The sequence below is a fragment of the Colias philodice genome, chromosome 18 (genome assembly GCF_061535455.1).
Source record: "Colias philodice isolate Cphi_HAF_F1 chromosome 18, ilColPhil1 Martin Lab GWU primary, whole genome shotgun sequence".
Taxonomy (NCBI): Eukaryota; Metazoa; Arthropoda; class Insecta; order Lepidoptera; family Pieridae; genus Colias; species Colias philodice.
The window spans coordinates 2,718,256-2,738,389 of record NC_143103.1 but is presented as its reverse complement, the minus strand read 5'-3'; the positions used below and the strand labels follow the sequence as shown (position 1 = coordinate 2,738,389).

The 20,134-nt window shown below is 33.3% G+C and overlaps 2 protein-coding genes across 2 annotated transcripts; both read right to left on the bottom strand.

Annotated features, from left to right (window-relative positions):
• Positions 1-591: 591 nt before the first annotated feature.
• On the bottom strand, positions 592-4,225 carry LOC149480296 (dynein regulatory complex protein 9-like). The gene is made up of 9 exons (XM_089706752.1): positions 4,127-4,225; positions 3,794-3,834; positions 3,420-3,490; positions 3,173-3,341; positions 2,600-2,746; positions 2,284-2,389; positions 1,711-1,905; positions 1,424-1,555; positions 592-940 (listed from the first exon to the last, which is right to left on the bottom strand). The coding sequence occupies exons 1-9, from the start codon at positions 4,223-4,225 to the stop codon at positions 740-742; spliced, it is 1,161 nt and encodes a 386-aa protein (XP_089562878.1). The 3' UTR covers positions 592-739.
• Positions 4,226-4,450: 225 nt separating this feature from the next.
• Hph (HIF prolyl hydroxylase) lies at positions 4,451-19,468 on the bottom strand. Its single transcript, XM_089706909.1, has 7 exons — positions 18,548-19,468; positions 16,683-16,802; positions 12,963-13,043; positions 7,666-7,805; positions 6,954-7,070; positions 6,247-6,308; positions 4,451-5,751 (listed from the first exon to the last, which is right to left on the bottom strand). The coding sequence occupies exons 1-7, from the start codon at positions 19,430-19,432 to the stop codon at positions 5,723-5,725; spliced, it is 1,434 nt and encodes a 477-aa protein (XP_089563035.1). The 5' UTR covers positions 19,433-19,468; the 3' UTR covers positions 4,451-5,722.
• Positions 19,469-20,134: the final 666 nt, after the last annotated feature.

Below are 20,134 nucleotides of genomic sequence, written 5' to 3'. Positions count from 1 at the left end.
ATAATTTATCAATAATTTATAAGGAATAATTTATCATGTTAACAATAACATGATAAATAGTCTTTACAAAGACACTGACAATTTTGCGGATATTAGTTTATTTTATAAAAGCCTCTTTATAAAATAAATCTATAAATATATATAAATATATATATATATACTATATACACTAGCGGTCCGCCCCGGCTTCGCCCGTGGTACATGTTTATGTTTTCTTTCCATAAGAACCATCCTCGTACTTCAAGGAATATTATAAAAAAAGAATTATCTAAATCGGTCCACCCGTTCACGCGTGATGTCGTGACCAAGGAAAATGGGTTTCATTTTTATATATAGGTATATAGATGACGTGATATTTCGTGTACTTCAGTGGTTTTCATAAAAATTATGTAAAACAATAAGTATCATCAATATGTAGTTGTTCTGTATAAAGTTTGTTTGTTTGTCTGTATTTTGTTTACGGTGGGTGAGGTATATAGTGCGCGAGTGTAGCGAGTGTGTGTGTTGAATTTCTTTTGACCATGCGGAAGCTGCTGGCGAAAAGCTTATAGTAACTAGCGGTCCGTTGATGTAAAAAATAAAACCAATATATGTAGTTTAAATCATGTATTCTAAAAGGAAAATAACATAAATAATGTGTGTACAAATAATTAAAATATAATGTAACAAAAACAATTATAAAACAATTATACAATTTTCAATCGTTTTAACAATCAGGATCTTGGAAGCAAACATCAAATTATTTCTTCTTCTTCTTATCTTGCGTGGGTCGCTTCTTAACCGGTTTGTACGGGCCCAGCTCGAGCCGCACGAGCAGGCCGCGCCACCAAGCCTGTATCATGCACGCCGACTTGTTCATGTTCTCCCGGTACAAGCGGTCTGCTTCGCGCTTGTCCTTGAAGCTCACCCAGTCTGTTATTTCTTCACCGTGTTTCTTGAGCTGGTAAAAGACGAAAGATTTTAGCCGTAATTATATTATGAATAATCCCAAAATTGGTATAAGTACCTAGTGCTGTTGAATTGTTTGAGATGAAACGTGGTATGAAATTGCGATTGTGATCTGGATCGACAAAAATGATTTCTATAATATAGAAAGTTAAATATAAACTAAACTAAATATTCAAACTAAATATTCGCGTTTAACCAGCATCGTACATGTCCTTTATTAATATGGTTGCCTGGAAGAGATTGCTTTAAGCAATAAGGCCGCCTTTTGTGCACTTACCGTATTCATGTTTTCTTGTTAAATTATGTTTTTATTACTGGTACTTGTACAATAAAGTGTCATAAATAAGTAAATAAATAAATAAATAAATAAATAAACGTGTCATTTTTAAAGCCATAATTTCTGTAGGTAGGTATTTTCCAGCCCCTTATCAAGTTTATCAAGTATTCTTGTCTAATAAAATTATTAAAAGTTAACCTTTTCCTCGAGCTGTATTCTACGTTCCTCCGTATTCTCCCACTCGTTCTTTTTAAGTTGGATCTTTAAATCCATTGCCTCCATATCTTTCTCATACTTGGCCATCCAGTGTTCAACTTTATCCAACGTTTCCTGAAAAACAAAAAAAAACGTTTGCAATTGTCAATACATTGTCGTAGAATACTAACTTCATTGTAGGTACTAACGTATAGAATTAGAAAGAGGATTCGGACAATAAGGGAAGAAAAAAGAAAACGGTAGGTACTTAAGGTAGATAAATTCATTACGTTTATAAGAATACTAATAAGTAGCTCCACTTCTGTGTGCACGCGTTGCTCTTGGTCGATCTTTTGCTTATAGAATTCGATTACGTGTGTGCAAGGAGCTTCTTTATCCCATATCCTCTGTGTGTGCTGCTCGGTGCGCGCATTTTGCCAGTTTTTGACGTATCGGTCGCAGATTTCTACATTTAATGCTGCGTCCTAAAAGGATAAAAAAATTCCAAGTCAAAAAATGGCGTGATAACCAAGTAGAGAACTTACAAATATTGAAATTCACAAGAAATTCATTTCGGCGGTTGAGACTTGAGATGGCAGTTAAGAATTAAGATAAATTTTCTTGACTCAACCTATAGATTTTATAGTCAGAGATGGAATTAACAAAAATCGTAACTTTGCACGTAAAATGATGTTGAAAATGGTAAAACTAATAAAGAAAAACTTATAAAAATAAATATCCTTATCTAATCAACTTAGACAAAATCAACATTCATGTCAATGTTATGCAGGTTCTATCAGACCTATTTCTAATTATAAGTAAGTATAATTAATTAACTTAATAAAAAAGCTATTTCTACTTACCCCAACTTTATTTTTGAGTTCGTCGATGACTGTGTTGTTATCGTAAGTGACGGACTTGAAGTGGTTTCGTTGCTGACGCAGTTGTCGGTTCAAATCACGACGGACTCTTCAATATATTTTATGTTATTTGTTAATACATTTAAAATAAAGTTTACACTTGTGTGGTCGTACTATATTGTACATTATTTATAAGCTATACCTATTCTAGAAAATTAACTTAAGAGATGTATATTGATTGCAAAATTACGTAAACATTTGTGAAAGAGGGAACAGCGCCTGTTGCTTTTATAAGCTAAAAATATTTTAAGAAACTTACATCCTATTTTTGGCTTCAATTTCAATCAAATTCTCACGATACTCGTGTTTATTGTTAATTTTACAAACATGATCAAAGAGTGCATGACATCGGCGATGTTTCGATAGATCCAAGTATGTTTCCTTCATAACTTGATATAAAAAGTTCCTGGAATTGTCACAGTTAGTATTTTTTATGTAAGTGGTAATGTTATTAAAAATAATAGTCATATTTACACTCTGGGCTAATATGGTCGGCTTTTGCAATACATTATAACAGAATAAATAAATAGCAAAACCATTGATTCGCAGCTCCGTGTGAGCTGCGAACCAATGGTAATTTGGTCCTTTGAGCATACCTCAACACCCACTTTTAACGCATTAAGAAATTGTTAAAAGTTCTGTTACATACCTATAAACTAAAATAAATGTTGTGTATGTTGTATAAACAATACTTAGTGCTTGAATTACCTACTTGAATGTTTTAGGACCTTAGGGTCTTACAAGGATAGGTAACTATAACTAACTACTAACTAGGTACATATTATGCATATGGTAAGACCATAGGAAAAAAAGTAAATATGTAAATATAAACCTGTCGTTTTCCAACTTGTCAATCTTATACTCTAAACAGCCTAAGTTTTTCGGATCAATGAGGTCCAGCTCGTCTTTAACTTCTTTTCTAACGACACCAAATTTGTCAGCGAGAAGTTGCGTCATTGCGCCCTTTATTTTGTTAAGCTGAAGCTCTGTGTTACATGATTCTACAATACAATACAAACAGAATTTATATCATTGTTTATAGAAAAAACTGATCAATTAACTGAATTTAGATTACTCACGAAGAATATTTGTTTGCATCATAGCATCTTCTAATATCGTAGCAAATATACAAGCTTTGAAATACGGCAGGCTAAAACAAAATTCCATTTCAGTTATAAAAATTGCGTAGGTTATATTTCTTTTCTTTAATATTCAACATCTACACTCAATACCACAGCTCAATACGCATTTTTCTATTCTATGCAAAAAGTCAATACAGATATTTTTGTCTAGTTATGAAGATGAGAAAATTCGTTATACACGTAGATACGAATATTGTTTATTATTTGATGTTGCAGGTCTTGAGTAACTACTAACACTACGCCTGTGATCTTATAAGATTGTTTTTATCATAACGTTTTATGTATAAGTAATTTTTTTTTTTCAAACATACCTATATCTGTCGAAGTATATCACATTTAGGTCTGTCGTGTCCTGTAAAATCCAAATTTATGTAATTCAATTTTGCATCTAGGGAATACATCAGTATTACTTGATCAGCATTACTACATATAAACTAATGTAATTCCGTTTATCATTAATAGCAGGTATATAAGTTTAGGACAGTTAGAACTTACATAAATAAATGCGGAATCAATTCTATGAACATAAGAGTACCTACCTACTTGTGGACAAATATGTGTAATATGTAAGTATTTTTCCGATTATTATCTAATAATCGGAATTGATAGTGTACTTTTTAATGTGTGAATTTAACTTTTATTACCTGAGAGGCTTTAGAACTGCTTGTTGACGACATACTGAGGTCACTAGCCCGGCCCCACGGCACACTATTTATCGTTAAGCTTGAACTAATTTGTAGCATATTTAAAATTAATAAACATTTGTATAAAAAAGTAAGTAAAAAATAAAAATCTCAAAAAATACAAATGCTATAAATATTCAACTCAACACGAGATATAAGAATGTGTCAATATGACATGTTTCATACAAATTAATATCGTTTTTCCTAGAGCTATTAAACATTTCTGTAAAAAGTTTCAAGTTAAATTTTTCAAAAGGAAATAATACTTTCAATAAAACACAAGAATTTCATTAATATTTTTTAATATCACTTGTTTGCACAGAATATAGTTATAGGTATGTTACATCTTTTAAAAAGAAAACAAACTTTACATTTTGTTTAAAACAAGTTATAATCACATAATTTATTCAGCAATAATTGGATAGTGCTATTTCAAATATAATTACACCTTAATAGACCTAACTACGTTGTATAAAATTCAATACTTTTTACACACACGCTTATAATATGATTGCGTAATATCGCTTTAAGATTTTTTATATATATGTACATGAAAAATATCATTTTATTATTTATAAATAATGTAGCACTTTGTGACACACTTTAAAATAAATAAAGAAAACAAAATGCAACGATTTGAATAAAGAAAGATTATCCATGACGAATATCTTGTATGAGATGATTCATATGAAAAACTTAAAAATGTGTCTCGGTGGATAACAATTTTTTTCAATTTATTTACATACGCATCGAAAACTTAATAAAATAAATACTATACAATTGAAAATCTCGTATATAGAGTGGTGTATTGTTATATTGTTGATGCTTTTAAAAAAAATATTTAAATATATAAAAAGATAAGAGAAAAAATGAACATAGAAGATTTATTTATATGTATAAAACACAACAGATAGATGTAGATGAAATAACAGAAATAAAATATATCTTCCCTTTAAAAACATCAACAAAAACTAACGGCTATTATTTTTAGAATAATACTCAAGGTCTCTTTAGCAAAAATAAACATATTTCTATTATAATTATTATTACACCTAACTAACATATGACTCGTCCTGTCAAAGACAGGTGTTCGTTTAAAAAACTAAATAAACATTAAATTGACAATCAATTTAATTTAAATATTAATATAGTATAGGGTCCGCCTTGTGCTCAACTCATTGCACAATTTTTTTACATAATAAAAATTTAAGCACATCAATCACATAGAAACCGAAAGAAATAAAAAAAAAATTAATACAAAATCGCGGTAAACACATCCGAACTTCTTTTTTAAATTTTTTACAAAAACCAGAGATTATAAATCCGAAGAAAAAGTTACATAATATAACTTTTTTAAAAGCCAGGATACGAGGCTTTTTGACACGTCACTCCATAGACACGAAGCACAAGGCACCCACGTCAATTAGGATCGTCTATATAACGTCACAAAACAGTCCAAAATGCCTGCTAAATAGCATAATATTAAATTTTGATTTAAAACTATGCCGTCAGCAGGATGTTAGAGCTCGGATACACCTCGAGCTCTTGAAACCGACATCACTTGCTCGATGATGGCTGAACGCGTTCTGAAATTAATGAGTTAGTTTCATAATTTTGAGTACGGCCTCCCCCACATTGGGCGTAGGCCGAGCGTACGCGTTTCCTGAGCGTGCTGCCGGCGTCGGCGCGGCGCGGACGTCGCGTCAGCGCGCCGTCTGTGGGGCGCGGGCGTCGCGCCATCGAACGCTATGCAAGCGCTGCGCAAGCGCCGCGCCGACGCGACGTCGCGTCTAAAGCACTCGGCCGCCCGCGCCGTGCCCCTCGCACTCATTGCCCTCGTCGTCGCCCGAACGCCCATGGAACGCGACGTAAGCGCGGCGTCTGCGCGGCGTTCACGCAGCGCCCGCGCGGCGCTGGACAACGCGTAGCCCGCGCCCCACAGACGGCGCGCTGACGCGACGTCCGCGCCGCGCCGACGCCGGCAGCACGCTCAGGAAACGCGTACGCTCGGCCTACGCCCAATGTGGGGGAGGCCTACAAATAACTTTTAACGAAAATATAGGATTTCTAAAAATACTTACTGTAATTTCGTAGCGCTTCTTCCCTTTCTTGAGCATCAAAATACCACAGCGTGATGGCGTATCTGAAAATAAACAAATGCATAAACAATAAATAACCCTTTCTGGACAATTTAAATTCAACTCTTTATACCCAAACAATAGTCAACTATTATTGTATGATAAAATGTGTATTTCATATTTTTTAATGTACCATATTGAATCGATTAGAATGCTCAAATTAGTATTGCAAATTAAAATCATTTTTTCTTTCTGGAGCTATGTTAAATTGTAGCCTGTCTTTAAACTAGATATGAAAACCGATCAATTATTTATTTGTAGCGTGGTGACAGATAGGAAATCATTTAAAAATTGCTAATTATAGTGGAGCCAATTTATTAAGCAACATTTGACGTTGCTATCTATCGTAATATAGTTTATTAGTAAAATCAAATCTTAAAATTAATTGTTGTTTTATTATTATTAATATGTAATCGTAATTGAAAAAAGTTAAGCAAATGTGCAGTTCTATCAAAACGAAATAACATATTATTCTATAGCGTCGTTACTAGGTTACGTTGTTGAATTTTGTTGAACTGTCAAATGTTGCCTAATAAAATGGCTCTATTAAAATAATAATAAAGTTCGTAAATTTAGAAAAAGACGCTAAGTATATCATCAATCGTTGAAAATCTCAAAGCTTTAAATTAACTATTCTATTTGAAGTTTACCTGGTCGCGAAGGCAGGTTGCACTTCGTGCGGGTTCCGCCTGTCCGACCAGAAGAACAGCATCCTGTCGAAGATCGGCGCTATGTCCGCCACCTGGTTCGTGCCTTCCGGGAACACTCTGTAATAATATCAACATTATTATTGGAACGAAGTTCCTTATCACGCGTTGTGAAAGGGGGCTAGACGGAAAAAATTCTTACGATAAGTTGTCACGACACTTTTTGCTAGTTTTAAGCCGTGCGGCGTGCGCGTGGTTCTCTGTCTGTCTCTCTCTAACTTAACACTTCGTTCCATCCGAATGTCCCTTGACATCGCTCAAGTTTTTTTATAAAAAATTCAATTTCAAGTTTCAATTTGAATACAGTTTTAATTTTTTTATTTGTGGACTGTGGTTAATTAATTGTAATTTATTTTAGACTTTATATTCATTTAGTAAAGGTAAATAAATGAATAAAGGAATTTACTAAAGTATTCTTTCCTACAGGAACGTAAATGATAAACTTGACACTAAATTGTTTTGTTAGTTTTCATAATTTTATTGCATAATCTATTAAATTGATTGCTACATACTAAAGGAGCTATAACATAACGATATGTTGAACGATTTTATATTTGTAAACACCATCTGTAGTGAACGCACTGGTATTTGTATATCGGCATAGTTCATCACCATTTATGAACAATATAAACAATGTGGGACCAAGTATAGCTACCTGAGCAACCCCCCGCACCGCTTGACGTCCCAGTCGAGATTCAAATAGTATATAGCGGTGATACAGCGACCGTCCTTGTTGGGGTTGTCTACGTGTTTCACGTAATGGCTTCCAGACCCTGGATAGCACGCTACCATCGCCTAGAAAGAATAGAGAAAGTTTTTAATACAAATAATGAGGTTGCATAAGACTGTTACGCGGCATTATTATACCTAGAGACTGGAATGACGCTTATAGGTTTATCCTTTTTTCAGTTACTTAGCTTAAATAATGTTAACAATTTTCTATGGTTATTTGAAATGTTCTGATATCGATGTTGTCTAAACGAATAAAAAAAAATGGGTTCGCATCTAAATACATATATTCATGGCTTAACGTTTTGATTTATACAGAATCACAATATTAAATGTTTGCAAATAAGACGGTAAAATATATTGGTTTTTCATTTATAACCACCTTGGTGATCGCATAGCGAAAATCATATACACGTATACACCATATATTGACTCATAACTAAAGTAGCGTAGACCACCAAACTTCAATACAGATTAGGAAATAATATTTCATTTGGTAACAGTGACATACATAATTCAAACCAAACTGGTGACTCAAGCAACGCAACAACAAATAAGCATTCAGTAATGAAAATTTATTCAGGCATTTATTAGTGGGACTTTACCGCAACCGTTATATTGATAAACTTGGGGGAGATAAGGCAACGGAAATTATTTTTTTTTTTTATTAAATACTTCATAGTAATTTTACACCTTCTATTACGTAGGAATGAAGTATAAATTTTCTATGTGTCTTGTAGATTAACAATTATTAGGATAAATATGCAGGAGACCTTTACTTCTTTCTAATGAGAAGAACTTATTTTGCCTGTAACTTGGGGCTGTAATATATCCGAGTGAAATTACTGTACCTGATGCCGAAATTAAAGTAATAATAGATTGATTATTTATTTACAAGTAAAAAGTAATAATATAGTTATGCAATTTAAGTGAAGTCCCGTGTCCCCATGTGGGATAAGGGGCAGATGCATTATCCATGACAAGTAGGTGATAAGCTTTCTGTGTCCTGCCAGACCGAGACATTTTTTTTCTTCGTCTCCACCGGGAATCGAACCCAGGACCAACCACTGTACCAAGGAGGCGGTAATATGCAATTAAACTGTTACATAAAAACTAACCGTACACTGCATTCTTTACAACCGTCTTGCTACAGCTCATACTTGTTCTATACGTATATTATGTAATGTGGGAGCTTCAAATGTACTGTATCTAAATACACAAATCAACTCAATTTGCAAATTGTATTTCTATTAAGAGGGAACGCTGCAAGCGAGTGCAGAACCTATCTGATGACTCAATGTGCATTTTCCTTATTTACCATACAGATACATACTGTATACAATGCAGGATGATTGCATATTACTTGCGAATAGATATACATCTGATATATGTGTACGATACATTCTAATCTTTGTACTGTAAAACTATTACACAATATAATGAAAAATGGTTAAATACTCATTTTCGAATTATGTACTATTATTTTATATTTACTGATCCTGCTACTACATATCTATGTTGGCGATCAATTGAGTTGAATAGGTCTCTCTATGCAAAAAGAACGCGTTCTTTTCTGGTCAAACTGACAAACTTAAAAAAAAGATTTGAGCGATCTCTACTGTAGCAATTACAATAAAAACATCATCCATTAAACAGCAAAAGCTTAACAAAAAGGAGACAATAATTAAACTATCATCAGCTATAACCGGCAAAAACAGGGCAGGCGAGGCTGAACACGATTACGATTCAAGAGCAATGTCAACATAGCAGTGACCTACAATTTAGACTATGCCCTTTTGTAAGTGTTTCCGGAGGCGTATTATATTTTCATTAGATTCTACGAGTTACTGAACGTATTTTCTGAAAGTAGCTCGCGCATGTATTAATTTCTAAATGTTTCCAAGTTATAGTTATCATGATCTTAGTCAATTAAGAAAAATATCAATGAAGGACTGGTGGCTAGTAGTATTAGCAAAAATGTTTATTTTGTTACTTCAGACTGTTAATGAATTATACATTTAGTACGAATAAAATATTATAATCATTAATCGCTTAACCCTCTAGGGAGTCCCGTCCCATCAGTGGGACGGTATATAAGCTGAAGATGATAATCGTTTAAACATTTTAATTTCACTGTGTATTGTATAAACCTTAAAGTATTTAATCCACACAGTTTTGCAAAGATTACGTGATTTGTAAAGGTGAACGAAACAAGAATAACAAGATCCCTTTACTGGCGTGGCCTACTTTAAATTTAAAAATATGCACAACTCTTTTGTATTATGTTTATTTAATATAATTTAAATCAATTGCAAATTAGCTATGTTGTGTTACATATTTAAAGCAAAGATTATGCCAGTTTTCACTATGTAAAAAGAAAACAGAATTTCCTGTAATTTGTAAATTAGTACACGACACCATACCAACGACCGTCACGTCATGGAGTAGGGCATCGATTTTGGTATCTTTGAATATTGCCAAAGAAGTTTCACTTCTGACACGTGTGCTGCCACTGATGATGATGTGTCAGAAGTGAAACTGAAATTGTGATGGGCAGTGACGTACGTAGGTACTTAGCTTATGTATCTATTTCTAGTGGGCTCGACAACCGAGCAGATCGATGTTTGTAACCACTTATCTAAGGGATAGAAATAAAATATTCTATTAATTTGTTGAAAAGCAACTGAAACGCCACATTTCCAGATTTTGACGATCTTTGGTCCGAACTGTGTTTTCAGAGTGATTATCCTTCTGGTTTTATCAATTTTTTATCCTTCTGGTTTTATCAATTTTTGTGTACCTATCTTATATCAGATATTTTATACCTACGCGAAAAGCTTTTTTGTGTGGCTCCGAGCTATTCATGTACCTACACCATTTTTTCTTTTGTGGATTTTCCCAGTACGTAGGATTTAACACATGAAAAATATATATTCATAGTTAATACATATTATTCATATTTTTTTTTTTCATTTCAATATCATAGCAAAATTAGGTTCATGAGGTCATGACCACCGTGGATGTATATTGTAGGTATGTAAATGGATAAATCAATAGTATCGATTGTAATTAGTAGCACTACTTTAAGACATTAATAGTAAGACATTTGAATAAAGCAAAGGGGATGTTGGAATGTATTCGTAGCGCAAACGTAGTTGATGAGTTTGTAAACATTGGCAGCGTGGGCCTGCTACGACGCCTGTAATGTTTACAGACGCCCCCCACCCCGCGCCCGCGCCCCGCGCTCGGCCGCCATGCTTCGGATCACGTACGCCGTATCGGCTCTGCGCATGCGCGAACCGATACTGTAGGGATGCGTTCATTGCGAATAATCGATTTAGCATCGATACATGTAACTGAATAACGCGTTTCAGTGAACGTTAGCAAATAAATGTTTAGTCATTTTTTGCGTTTTTGCTGTGCAGTTATTTTTATCGTTAAGATATCTTGGCTAATCTCAGTGTGATGCAAGTTTGCGTGACCTTTATATAAACAATGCATCTGTCATACATTTCGCAACCTTCTGGATGTGATGAAACAAGCTTGAGAAGCAATTTTTTTATCAGTTTCGATGCGTTGACGATATAAATTATTTAGAAAAGGTATAGGTGTTTACAATCCAGATATTTCCAGAAGTTTTCTATTATTACGTACTTACATAGCTACAGAACGATTTTCGTATTATACTATTAGTGGAGATTACGACAGCCCTAATAATTATCAAGTCGTGAGCCTATTTGATCCAAAACCCACGATATCAACTGTCTTGGCACTGATAACGAGTTGCGTAAATAGAAATAGATTTCGTACACACGCGATATACATATTTGCAAAAGGGCACCAAGCGAGCAATCAATTTAATAATTCATTAGTCTGTAACGAAGGGACATTATCTGGACTTTAGATCAAAGTCCTTCTCTTTGAAGACTTCGTACTACTTGTTAATATGTGGATTTCTGAAGAAAGCAACAAACTAGAATATTTAAGATAAGTCCAGGATTAGACCATACATATATAAATCTTGGAAAAACATTAAGACAAAATTCTTTATGCCCTACAACTAGTGCCCAAATACCATTCTTTTGGTAGGAAGTAAAAAGAACCAAGGCTTTCTTCCATAATAATTAATTATTCGTATCAATTTATCGCAGTACAGCAATAAATGATTTAATAAGGTTACCAATGATGACCTTTAAAGGTCGATCGACTTATTAATAGCAACATTTCGTTGACGAATAAAAAATCTTATATTTCTCTCCAACCGTTGTTTTCTTTCAATTATTTTGATAGCTGAGAACATCGTGTTGGTGTTCTAAAAATATAGTCGAAGGATTTTAAGAGCATCCTGGAGTTAAATTTAGATCAGTTGACAATGATGTCCAATTAACAAGCTTTTGTAATTATTGAAAAAGTATACTTCGAAACTGTACGATGATAGTTTCTATAAAATTATAGAGATGTAAATCTCAACATTGCCTCTTTCGTTAAATTCAAACAGCACGAGTCAAATCAAACATCTCCTCTGATTTTTTATCGTGTTGTGATTCGTATCACTTAAGGTGTCCCACGCAATCTCTTTACTTGCTTCGGAATTAGGTCAAGCTCGCGTGGCTGTGTCAAACCGGTTGCTATGCGTCTTCCTGCGGGAGACAGGAGCCCGCTTACCGTTCTGTACTTCCCGGAAGAAAACCGGACTCTTGGATGGCTTAAGTGCTAATTACATTACCGTAATAAAATAATCGAAGAATGATAATGTTTGTATAAAGAAAAGGAAGATAATATAATACGTACAGAATTAAAAAAATCTAATAGTATTAATTTATGGATGACTGTCCACTCCGGAATCGCGCATAAGAATTGATAAGTTTATCTCAAGAATAATGTCTATCAAAATCAATTCAGCAGTTCCAAAACCTACTAATTACTTCGATGAGATTTTCAAAGTTTAAAGGAAAATGTCCTACTAATATTATAAATGCGAAAGTTTGTGAGGATGTGTATGTGTGTGTTTGTTACTCTTTCACGCAAATACTACTGAACCGATTACAATGAAATTAAGCACACATATAGAGGGTAACTTGGATTAACATAGAATAGGTTTTATCCCGGAAATCCCACGGGAACGGGAACTGTGCGGGTTTTTCTTAAAAAACGCGGGCGAAGCCGCGGCCGGTAATCTAGTTTTTTTATCAATTTAATCATATTTACGATTTAATATCTTACCTTCGTCCTTCCATTGATAATGTAGTTTCCCATTTTGCCGTTATTCGCCATTTTATTTGCTTTCAGGATTATGTTGTCCACCTGAAACATACACACAGATAAACATTTAAACATGTACGTATTAAATATGTTAACTTAATATGAACTAGATTTTATGGAATGGTTAGGTAACAGGAGGAAAGAGATCAAGGTGAAGGTGTCTATAAGACTTTGTAATGTGGATAAGTTTGGTAGAATTGGCTAACTTTCACTAAACGTTTCTTAGTAATTTGTACACATACATAAAGAAATTTCATCGGTGTTTCTTTTACTATACATTAATATGTGTAAAGATGTAAGCAGAGCCTTAATGTCAGTTATATTTCATATGGAAACCAAGTTAAATTCGCCCGTCACATGTTTTCTAACGAAGTACTACGCGAATTATAATTTGCAGAGCCAGTCAAATGTGGACCAGCGGGTCAAAATAATACTTTCTATTCACGACCGTTACCATAAGCATCATTTTGCGTTAGTCGTGTTCACAAAAAGCGATAGAAATCTATTAAGTTATAGAAAGCTGTACCTATTGGAATGTGTTTAGCTTAATCATACAGTATGCATAATATCTGTTACGTATCAAAACATTCGTTCCTCACATTCTTCATAAATTTTTCGCGATTTATTATGAATAAGAAAGATTTTATGTGACTTATAAATGATTTTTGGCCACATTCATAAGTGATAAGACGAATTAGTAAAACATTTTACGAATAACGATAAAATTTAAACGTATTTACTCATTTGCAAAATATTATCTATCTTTAGTTTGTTGACTTCGAAATTGTTGACAATAGATTCTCATCGTCTAACGAGACAGGAAAATTTAATGATTGAAACGTAGTATTGCTAGTAAACATAGTCTATGTTTTAGATCTAAATGCAGATAAATCGATTTTCGCAGAATTATCAACAGGTACACATACCAGAGCAATGATTGCTCAGTAATTGAAGATAAATGGTGTTGCGATTGATAAGGATACTGTGTGATATCTGGCGCCAGTGATTGCGACGTGAATATTGCGACGTAAATAATACCGAACGAAATGCAGATTATGATTCAATAACAATTGCCTTAATAGTAAAAAGTAATCAAGGAATAATAATGAATACCTATGTCTAGTAAAGGACTATGAAGGCAAAGAGAATAAAGCGGTGGGTACAGAGTACAGACTATAGAAGCAAAACTATAACAAATCTGAGTTTTTTAATTGGAAACTTCATTAATTAAGACTAGGAAAGTAAAGACTTAACTGGTCAAGTATGGAGTCAAATTAAATATTATCTAGGCCTAGATAGACACTGGTTGTTGAACTCGACTGATACAACCTACAGTCGGTGCAGATGAACTAAAATTCTAACACTAACTTTATTCCTAATTCACTCTTCTGGACCTAACTGCATAAAGGCTTTTTTTGTGGGCAGGACATCTATGTAAGTATCGCTAATCGTATAAGTTTCAGGTGTAACTTTTTAAAGCAAACTAAAAGGTGCAAAACACACGAGTGTGAGTAATTCTAGTGACGCGAAAAATGACAACACAAAAAATGTTTTGATACGTCACAAGTGCGTGTGAACAATTTGGAATTCTTTAGATTTTGAGTTTAATTTACTTCATAATATGTCAGTGGAGAGTCAGGAGAAGGGCAGCATTGCGTTATAAACTTAATTATAGTAATGAAGAACTTGGATTTTCACTACAAACAAGTGGAAATTAAATACGAATCGTATTACAGATTATCAGACTTATCTCAAATTAGAGTACATACATGATGAAGGGTTAACGACTGTTTTAGATACTGGAGCGTAAATAATTTAAGCAATCTACACGTGTATACCATTGAGGAAAATACTGCGCAAAATTCTATCGAGTTCAATGAGCAAGAGAAAAGCAAAAGGTATTACATTAGGACTGGTACTAAGTAAATAGTTATAGTCGGCGATGAAATCATGATCTTGTTTGAACATAATATTTCGCAAAAGCTTAATGTTTACATTATAATCGGAGATATATTAAATATTGACATTAAATGAAGCGAAAAATAATGTCAAAAGTACTGATTATTGTTTGCTTATAGAAAATAGAATAAGCTTCACCGATGCCATATTTGGATTCAAAGTAAACGTGAGACAGTGAAATATAAAGCAATGGAAATCGGATCAAACAAAAATATCCTTTTATGAAATGGTTAATCCTATTATTATAGAACAAAATTCTAGATCTCTTATGTGTACAGGGTGACTGGGGAAATATTTTTCAAACCCGAGAATGTGAAGCTTTGGGATTATATGGAAGAAAAAATATTATACCTCGATTTGAAAACCTTCAGTGACCCGTTAATAAAATGGACTATAGTATTATCTATGACAAAATTCCGCTCTGTTGTTACATCGATAAATCTTACAACTATTATTCGTATAAACAATCAACTGCATAAGATAACTTTCTAAAAAAGCGCAAACAGTTTAACTTTGTTGGAAACACGTACTTAGGTATAACGAAACCGTAAGTTTATATTGGCCGTAACTTCGATAATAGACGTTGGATCTAAGGGCCAAGGGCCGTTCCCAAATAGAAATGCAGACGTGACCAATCTCACACTGTCAAGCCTATGGAAAATGCTATTATACTGTTAGAGCGAGATGCCTTTCCTTATAAGTGACGTCCGCTTTGTACAATTGAAGGTTTTATTTATTTCCTAATACACTTTGTAATTAAGTATCACGTAATTACAGACCTTTTCATAAGCATAGATATGTGAACGAGTTTAATGTGATCGTTCTTTTATGTAAGGTACTTTTAATGGTAGGTATAAAATTGTAATGCTGGTTACTTCTATCTTGTTCTCGGTTTACTTTATTGTCACTAGTTATAAACAGAACGCCCTAACATGAACCCACAAGGTCTATACTCTTTGAGATTTCTTAGTCATTTTAAATTGACGTGATTTGTAACAATTTACAATAGTCTACAACTTCACAGTGGAACATTTCGGCAATTTCGGAAGATCAGCGACATTAACTGGTACTAATAAATACTAATACTATAGAATTATTTCTACGTACATATATTGTATGCATCTTACGATATGGATCATGGCATGACATGGTAATTTTATTCTAAACAGCCCTCACAATTCACAACACATCGCCAAGTATATTTATGTTTAATTTTTTTCTATACGAACTATTGGTTTTAAAGCTGTTTATAAAGTTACATAAGCATCATAATTTCAAATAACTTGTCTAACGCCTAAGAGCAGAATAAAGAGGATAACATACTACGTAGTTATGACGCAGATTGAGAGAGGCCCTTTCGCAACGGCATTTGCATATCATTGTTATAAGATAATAACAAAAATAAACAATATTTATTACAATAAAAGTGAAAACAACATTCAGGTCAGTAAGCGATACAAATAAAACCGCCCGCGACGTCTTTATCACTAGTAAGCGATCTCTACCAGACAATCGCAAAGCAAAGGAAAAGCTCTGCAAGGCGAGAGAGTGAATCGTACAAAAAGAAAACACCATTAGATGAAATATTACATTAAAATGTATAAAGCATTTGCATAATGAATGCTATAAAACTAAATATTATATCAAAAAATACATTTTTTTTGCAATATTTAAGCACAAAAATATGTATTTGAGTAGTTTTTACTTTAAGTAGATACATACTAGACTAATTAGTTGTCCTATATGATAGCAGTGGGGCTCCTTGCCGTCTATCCACGTGATCCTGTCGCTGCGTATCGTCTGCGCCTCCGTGCTGCCGGGGTTCGACACTAGTTGACCAGCCTGCGGAGGGAGAGAGGATTATTCCTACACAAAATTAGCCAGATAGTTCGAAGATGGGATGTAATTTAATAGGATGGGTAGCAATAATTTATGAAGTAATTAATAATTAGTATTAGTAATTAATTCATAAAATAAGGTTGACATATTGTTATCTTTTTTAACCACTTGAATATCTTATATAATAAATCAAATATATCAAATAATAATATAACAAGATAATTTACAGACCCTATTTTGATTTTTACTATTCTGATTATTGTAAATTTAAAACGTTAACCAACATAGTATCTTTCCTTTGGCTTAGGCCCTTTATATAATATTCTGATAATTCAAATATTAAAAGTTACAACATTAAACTACGTCTTTACTAATATTATAAAGCTGAAGAGTTTGTTTGTTTGAACGCGCTAATCTCAAGAACTACTGGTCCGATTTGAAAAATTCTTTCAGTGTTAGATAACCCATTTATCGAGGAAGGCTATAGGCTTATATATCATCATGCTAAGCCCAACAGGAGCAGAGCAATGCGGGTGAAACCACGCGGCACATCTAGTATTTGATATTTTAGTGTATAAGCTTATGCTATAGTGCTTCACTTTAATATCCAACTGCCTTACCAGTCAACTTCAATCCAGCAATTCTTATTAGTTATGTATGGCATCCAATCTGGATAATCAAGTATTATTAGCATGGTCTCATTATTAAATCATGACATAAATAGTTACATAAAACTGCAATGTTTATAAACAAATTAATTACTCAATACATTTGTTTACACAACTCCTTAATAAAGAAGTGTAATGTTTTATAGATTTCTATTTTCTATTCCTATGTATACATTTGTACTACACAACACAATATATCCAAAAATATATTGGTATAGCTTACTATATATAAAGCTAAGATTGCTAATCACCTACAAATAAAAGTTAGACAAAAAAACTAACTTTGAAAGTATTTTGCGCTATTCTCATAAAACATTTTATTTTTGTTAATAAATCTCTAAAAATAATTTTATAAAATTAAATTTTATGTGGTCAAACAAAAGTTGAAAAATAAGTATAATCGTTTATATTTTATGCATAAATCTACACATTTTTATAGTCTTGGTGGCCTCATTACTACCATCATATAATTATGTAATTCATATCCAACATGTTTATGTTAAATTTATCTAATCTATGTTATATGATAATATGTAATTATTGTTAAAAGAAAGCTTTCTAAAACTTCTAAGAATAGTTATTTCTGGAAAAATATTTTAATAGCTCTCTGCCGGCAGCTTCACCTGCGTTTTCAAGGAAAAACCCGCATCGTTCCCGTTCCTGTGGGATTTTCGGGATAAAACCTATCCTATTTGTTAATCCAAGATACCCTCTATACGTGTGCTAAATTTATTTGTAATCGGTTCATTAATATTTGCGTGAAAGAGTAACAAACACACACAGATCCTCACAAACTTTCGCATTTATAATATTAGTAGGAAGTAGGAAAGTAGGATGCTGACCTATTTCACTTATGACTAAGACAAACAAGCAAATAATCTGAATAATTGTACAAACAAATAAATAATTACACTGGAGGTAGTCGGTAGAGGCATATTATGGCTATTAATTCAATCTGTGATTCCATAAATAATAGGCACAATAAGTAGATTATGATTAAAATAAAATTCAATTGAATACCAATTTTTGACAAATACAGACACAGTACTTAAGAAGTTATTAAAAACAAAAAATACTCACTGTAAATATACCGGATCTGTACATTTCTAGCACTTCATTTAACACTAAGAGTCCTCGCTCTTTACCAAGGAAATTGTTCAAAACACACACTCCATACTGAGTCATGTCCCTTATCACCCTTTGACAGATGTCATAGTTGGGGTCACTGGGATCTATATAATAACTGTTCACCATGTTGTTGAAAGGAGCACTACTACCTTTTAGAGAAGCTTCTGGGTATTCCTTTATTTTAGTTGGCTGCTCTCCAGTGAAACTGGGCAGAGCGGGCACCTTCATCTCACTCCTATTTACGGCCTTCAAAACATTTGAAGTACCGGCTGCGGAAAAATCCACCGTGTTTAATTGTTGGGCTTTCTCACTCAATATCTCCTGTTCTGAGGAACCTTCGTGGGTGATGGCACTCACTTTCGACACGTCTTTATTAGTATACACTACACTAGAAATTACACTATTGTTTTTTAAAGCAGTTTCTTTTTGTTGACTTTCACTGTTCTGAGCAACGACTTCAGGTGTGGAGGAATTTTTGTTATCAATAATAGTATCACTACCCTCTTTACTCAAACTTTTTCTTTTTGACTTTTTCAATCGTCTAGTTTCACTACCCGCAGATTTCAATTTGTCGTCCTTCTCATTTACTTCTACCACGTTATTTATTTGTATTGTTTGGGTTTTCTTTAACTCTTCAGCGGAGTGAGAAATTTCAGTTTCTGCTACGCTACGGGAACCTTGTTTTTGTAACTTTGGTGCACATTCACTTTTATGTCTCCGCCAGTCCTGTCTTTGATGTTCTGTATTACAATAATAAACATTAAGACAGCGAGCGCATCTACGATGAGTTTGCTCTTTGCAAACGGCGCAACAAGCGAGTACGCCTTCTTGATTCATTCTGAAATTATATCTTTTTTCGGGCCGGCCCTTCTGATTGTCAATGTGTCAAATAGAAATGTCAGTATGTCATCGTGTATATTTTTTAATGTGTGACATAAACTGAACAGATACTAGGTTTTTTGTGTCTCAGTTCGGATACTTGTACAATGTAATATGGTAGTCGTATAAAATGTCAAAATAGTGAAGGAAGTACGTATGATGTAATTTTTCATTTTTGAATTATATGTGGCATGACGAAAGATTTTCAAAACCTCTTCCATAATGTGTGTATACGTTTATTAAACAAGAAAAACCCTATATTTCGCTAATATACTTAAATTTAACGAAGATATAAGCCATTTTTCAATAAATATTTATTAACTGTGCCAAAACAGCTCACAGGTGTGATGGCGTAGGCGTGACGTCACTCTTACGTAAATACGTAATAATATTTAATTATTAAGTGTTATAGAATCTAATTTCAAAGTTTATGAGTGGTGTGCAGTATTGCAATGTGAACCTACATCAAAATAATACCCAAAAAAAGTGTTAGTAATTGTTTAAAGCGAGAAAATAATATGAAAGGAAAAATGATTGTATAAATTTGACGCAGAGAAACCCGAACCACATATTCGTGAATTCGCAATTATATTTCTGTTCTAAGTCGATAAAGCATACGTGAAAAAATAGAAAATAAATAAAAATGTGTATTCTCAAAAT

Excerpts from the sequence above, each read along its gene's own strand:
- LOC149480296 (XM_089706752.1), bottom strand. The coding sequence starts at position 4,225 with ATGCTACAAATTAGTTCAAGCTTAACGATAAATAGTGTGCCGTGGGGC. Across the intron at positions 3,342-3,419 it reads GATGCAAACAAATATTCTTC|AATCATGTAACACAGAGCTT; the intron begins GTGAGTAATCTA and ends ATTGTATTGTAG. Across the intron at positions 941-1,423 it reads GAATACAGCTCGAGGAAAAG|CTCAAGAAACACGGTGAAGA; the intron begins GTTAACTTTTAA and ends GTCTTTTACCAG.
- Hph (XM_089706909.1), bottom strand. The coding sequence starts at position 19,432 with ATGAATCAAGAAGGCGTACTCGCTTGTTGCGCCGTTTGCAAAGAGCAA. Across the intron at positions 16,803-18,547 it reads ACAGATCCGGTATATTTACA|GCTGGTCAACTAGTGTCGAA; the intron begins GTGAGTATTTTT and ends CTCCCTCCGCAG. Across the intron at positions 7,071-7,665 it reads CGGTGCGGGGGGTTGCTCAG|AGTGTTCCCGGAAGGCACGA; the intron begins GTAGCTATACTT and ends ATATTATTACAG.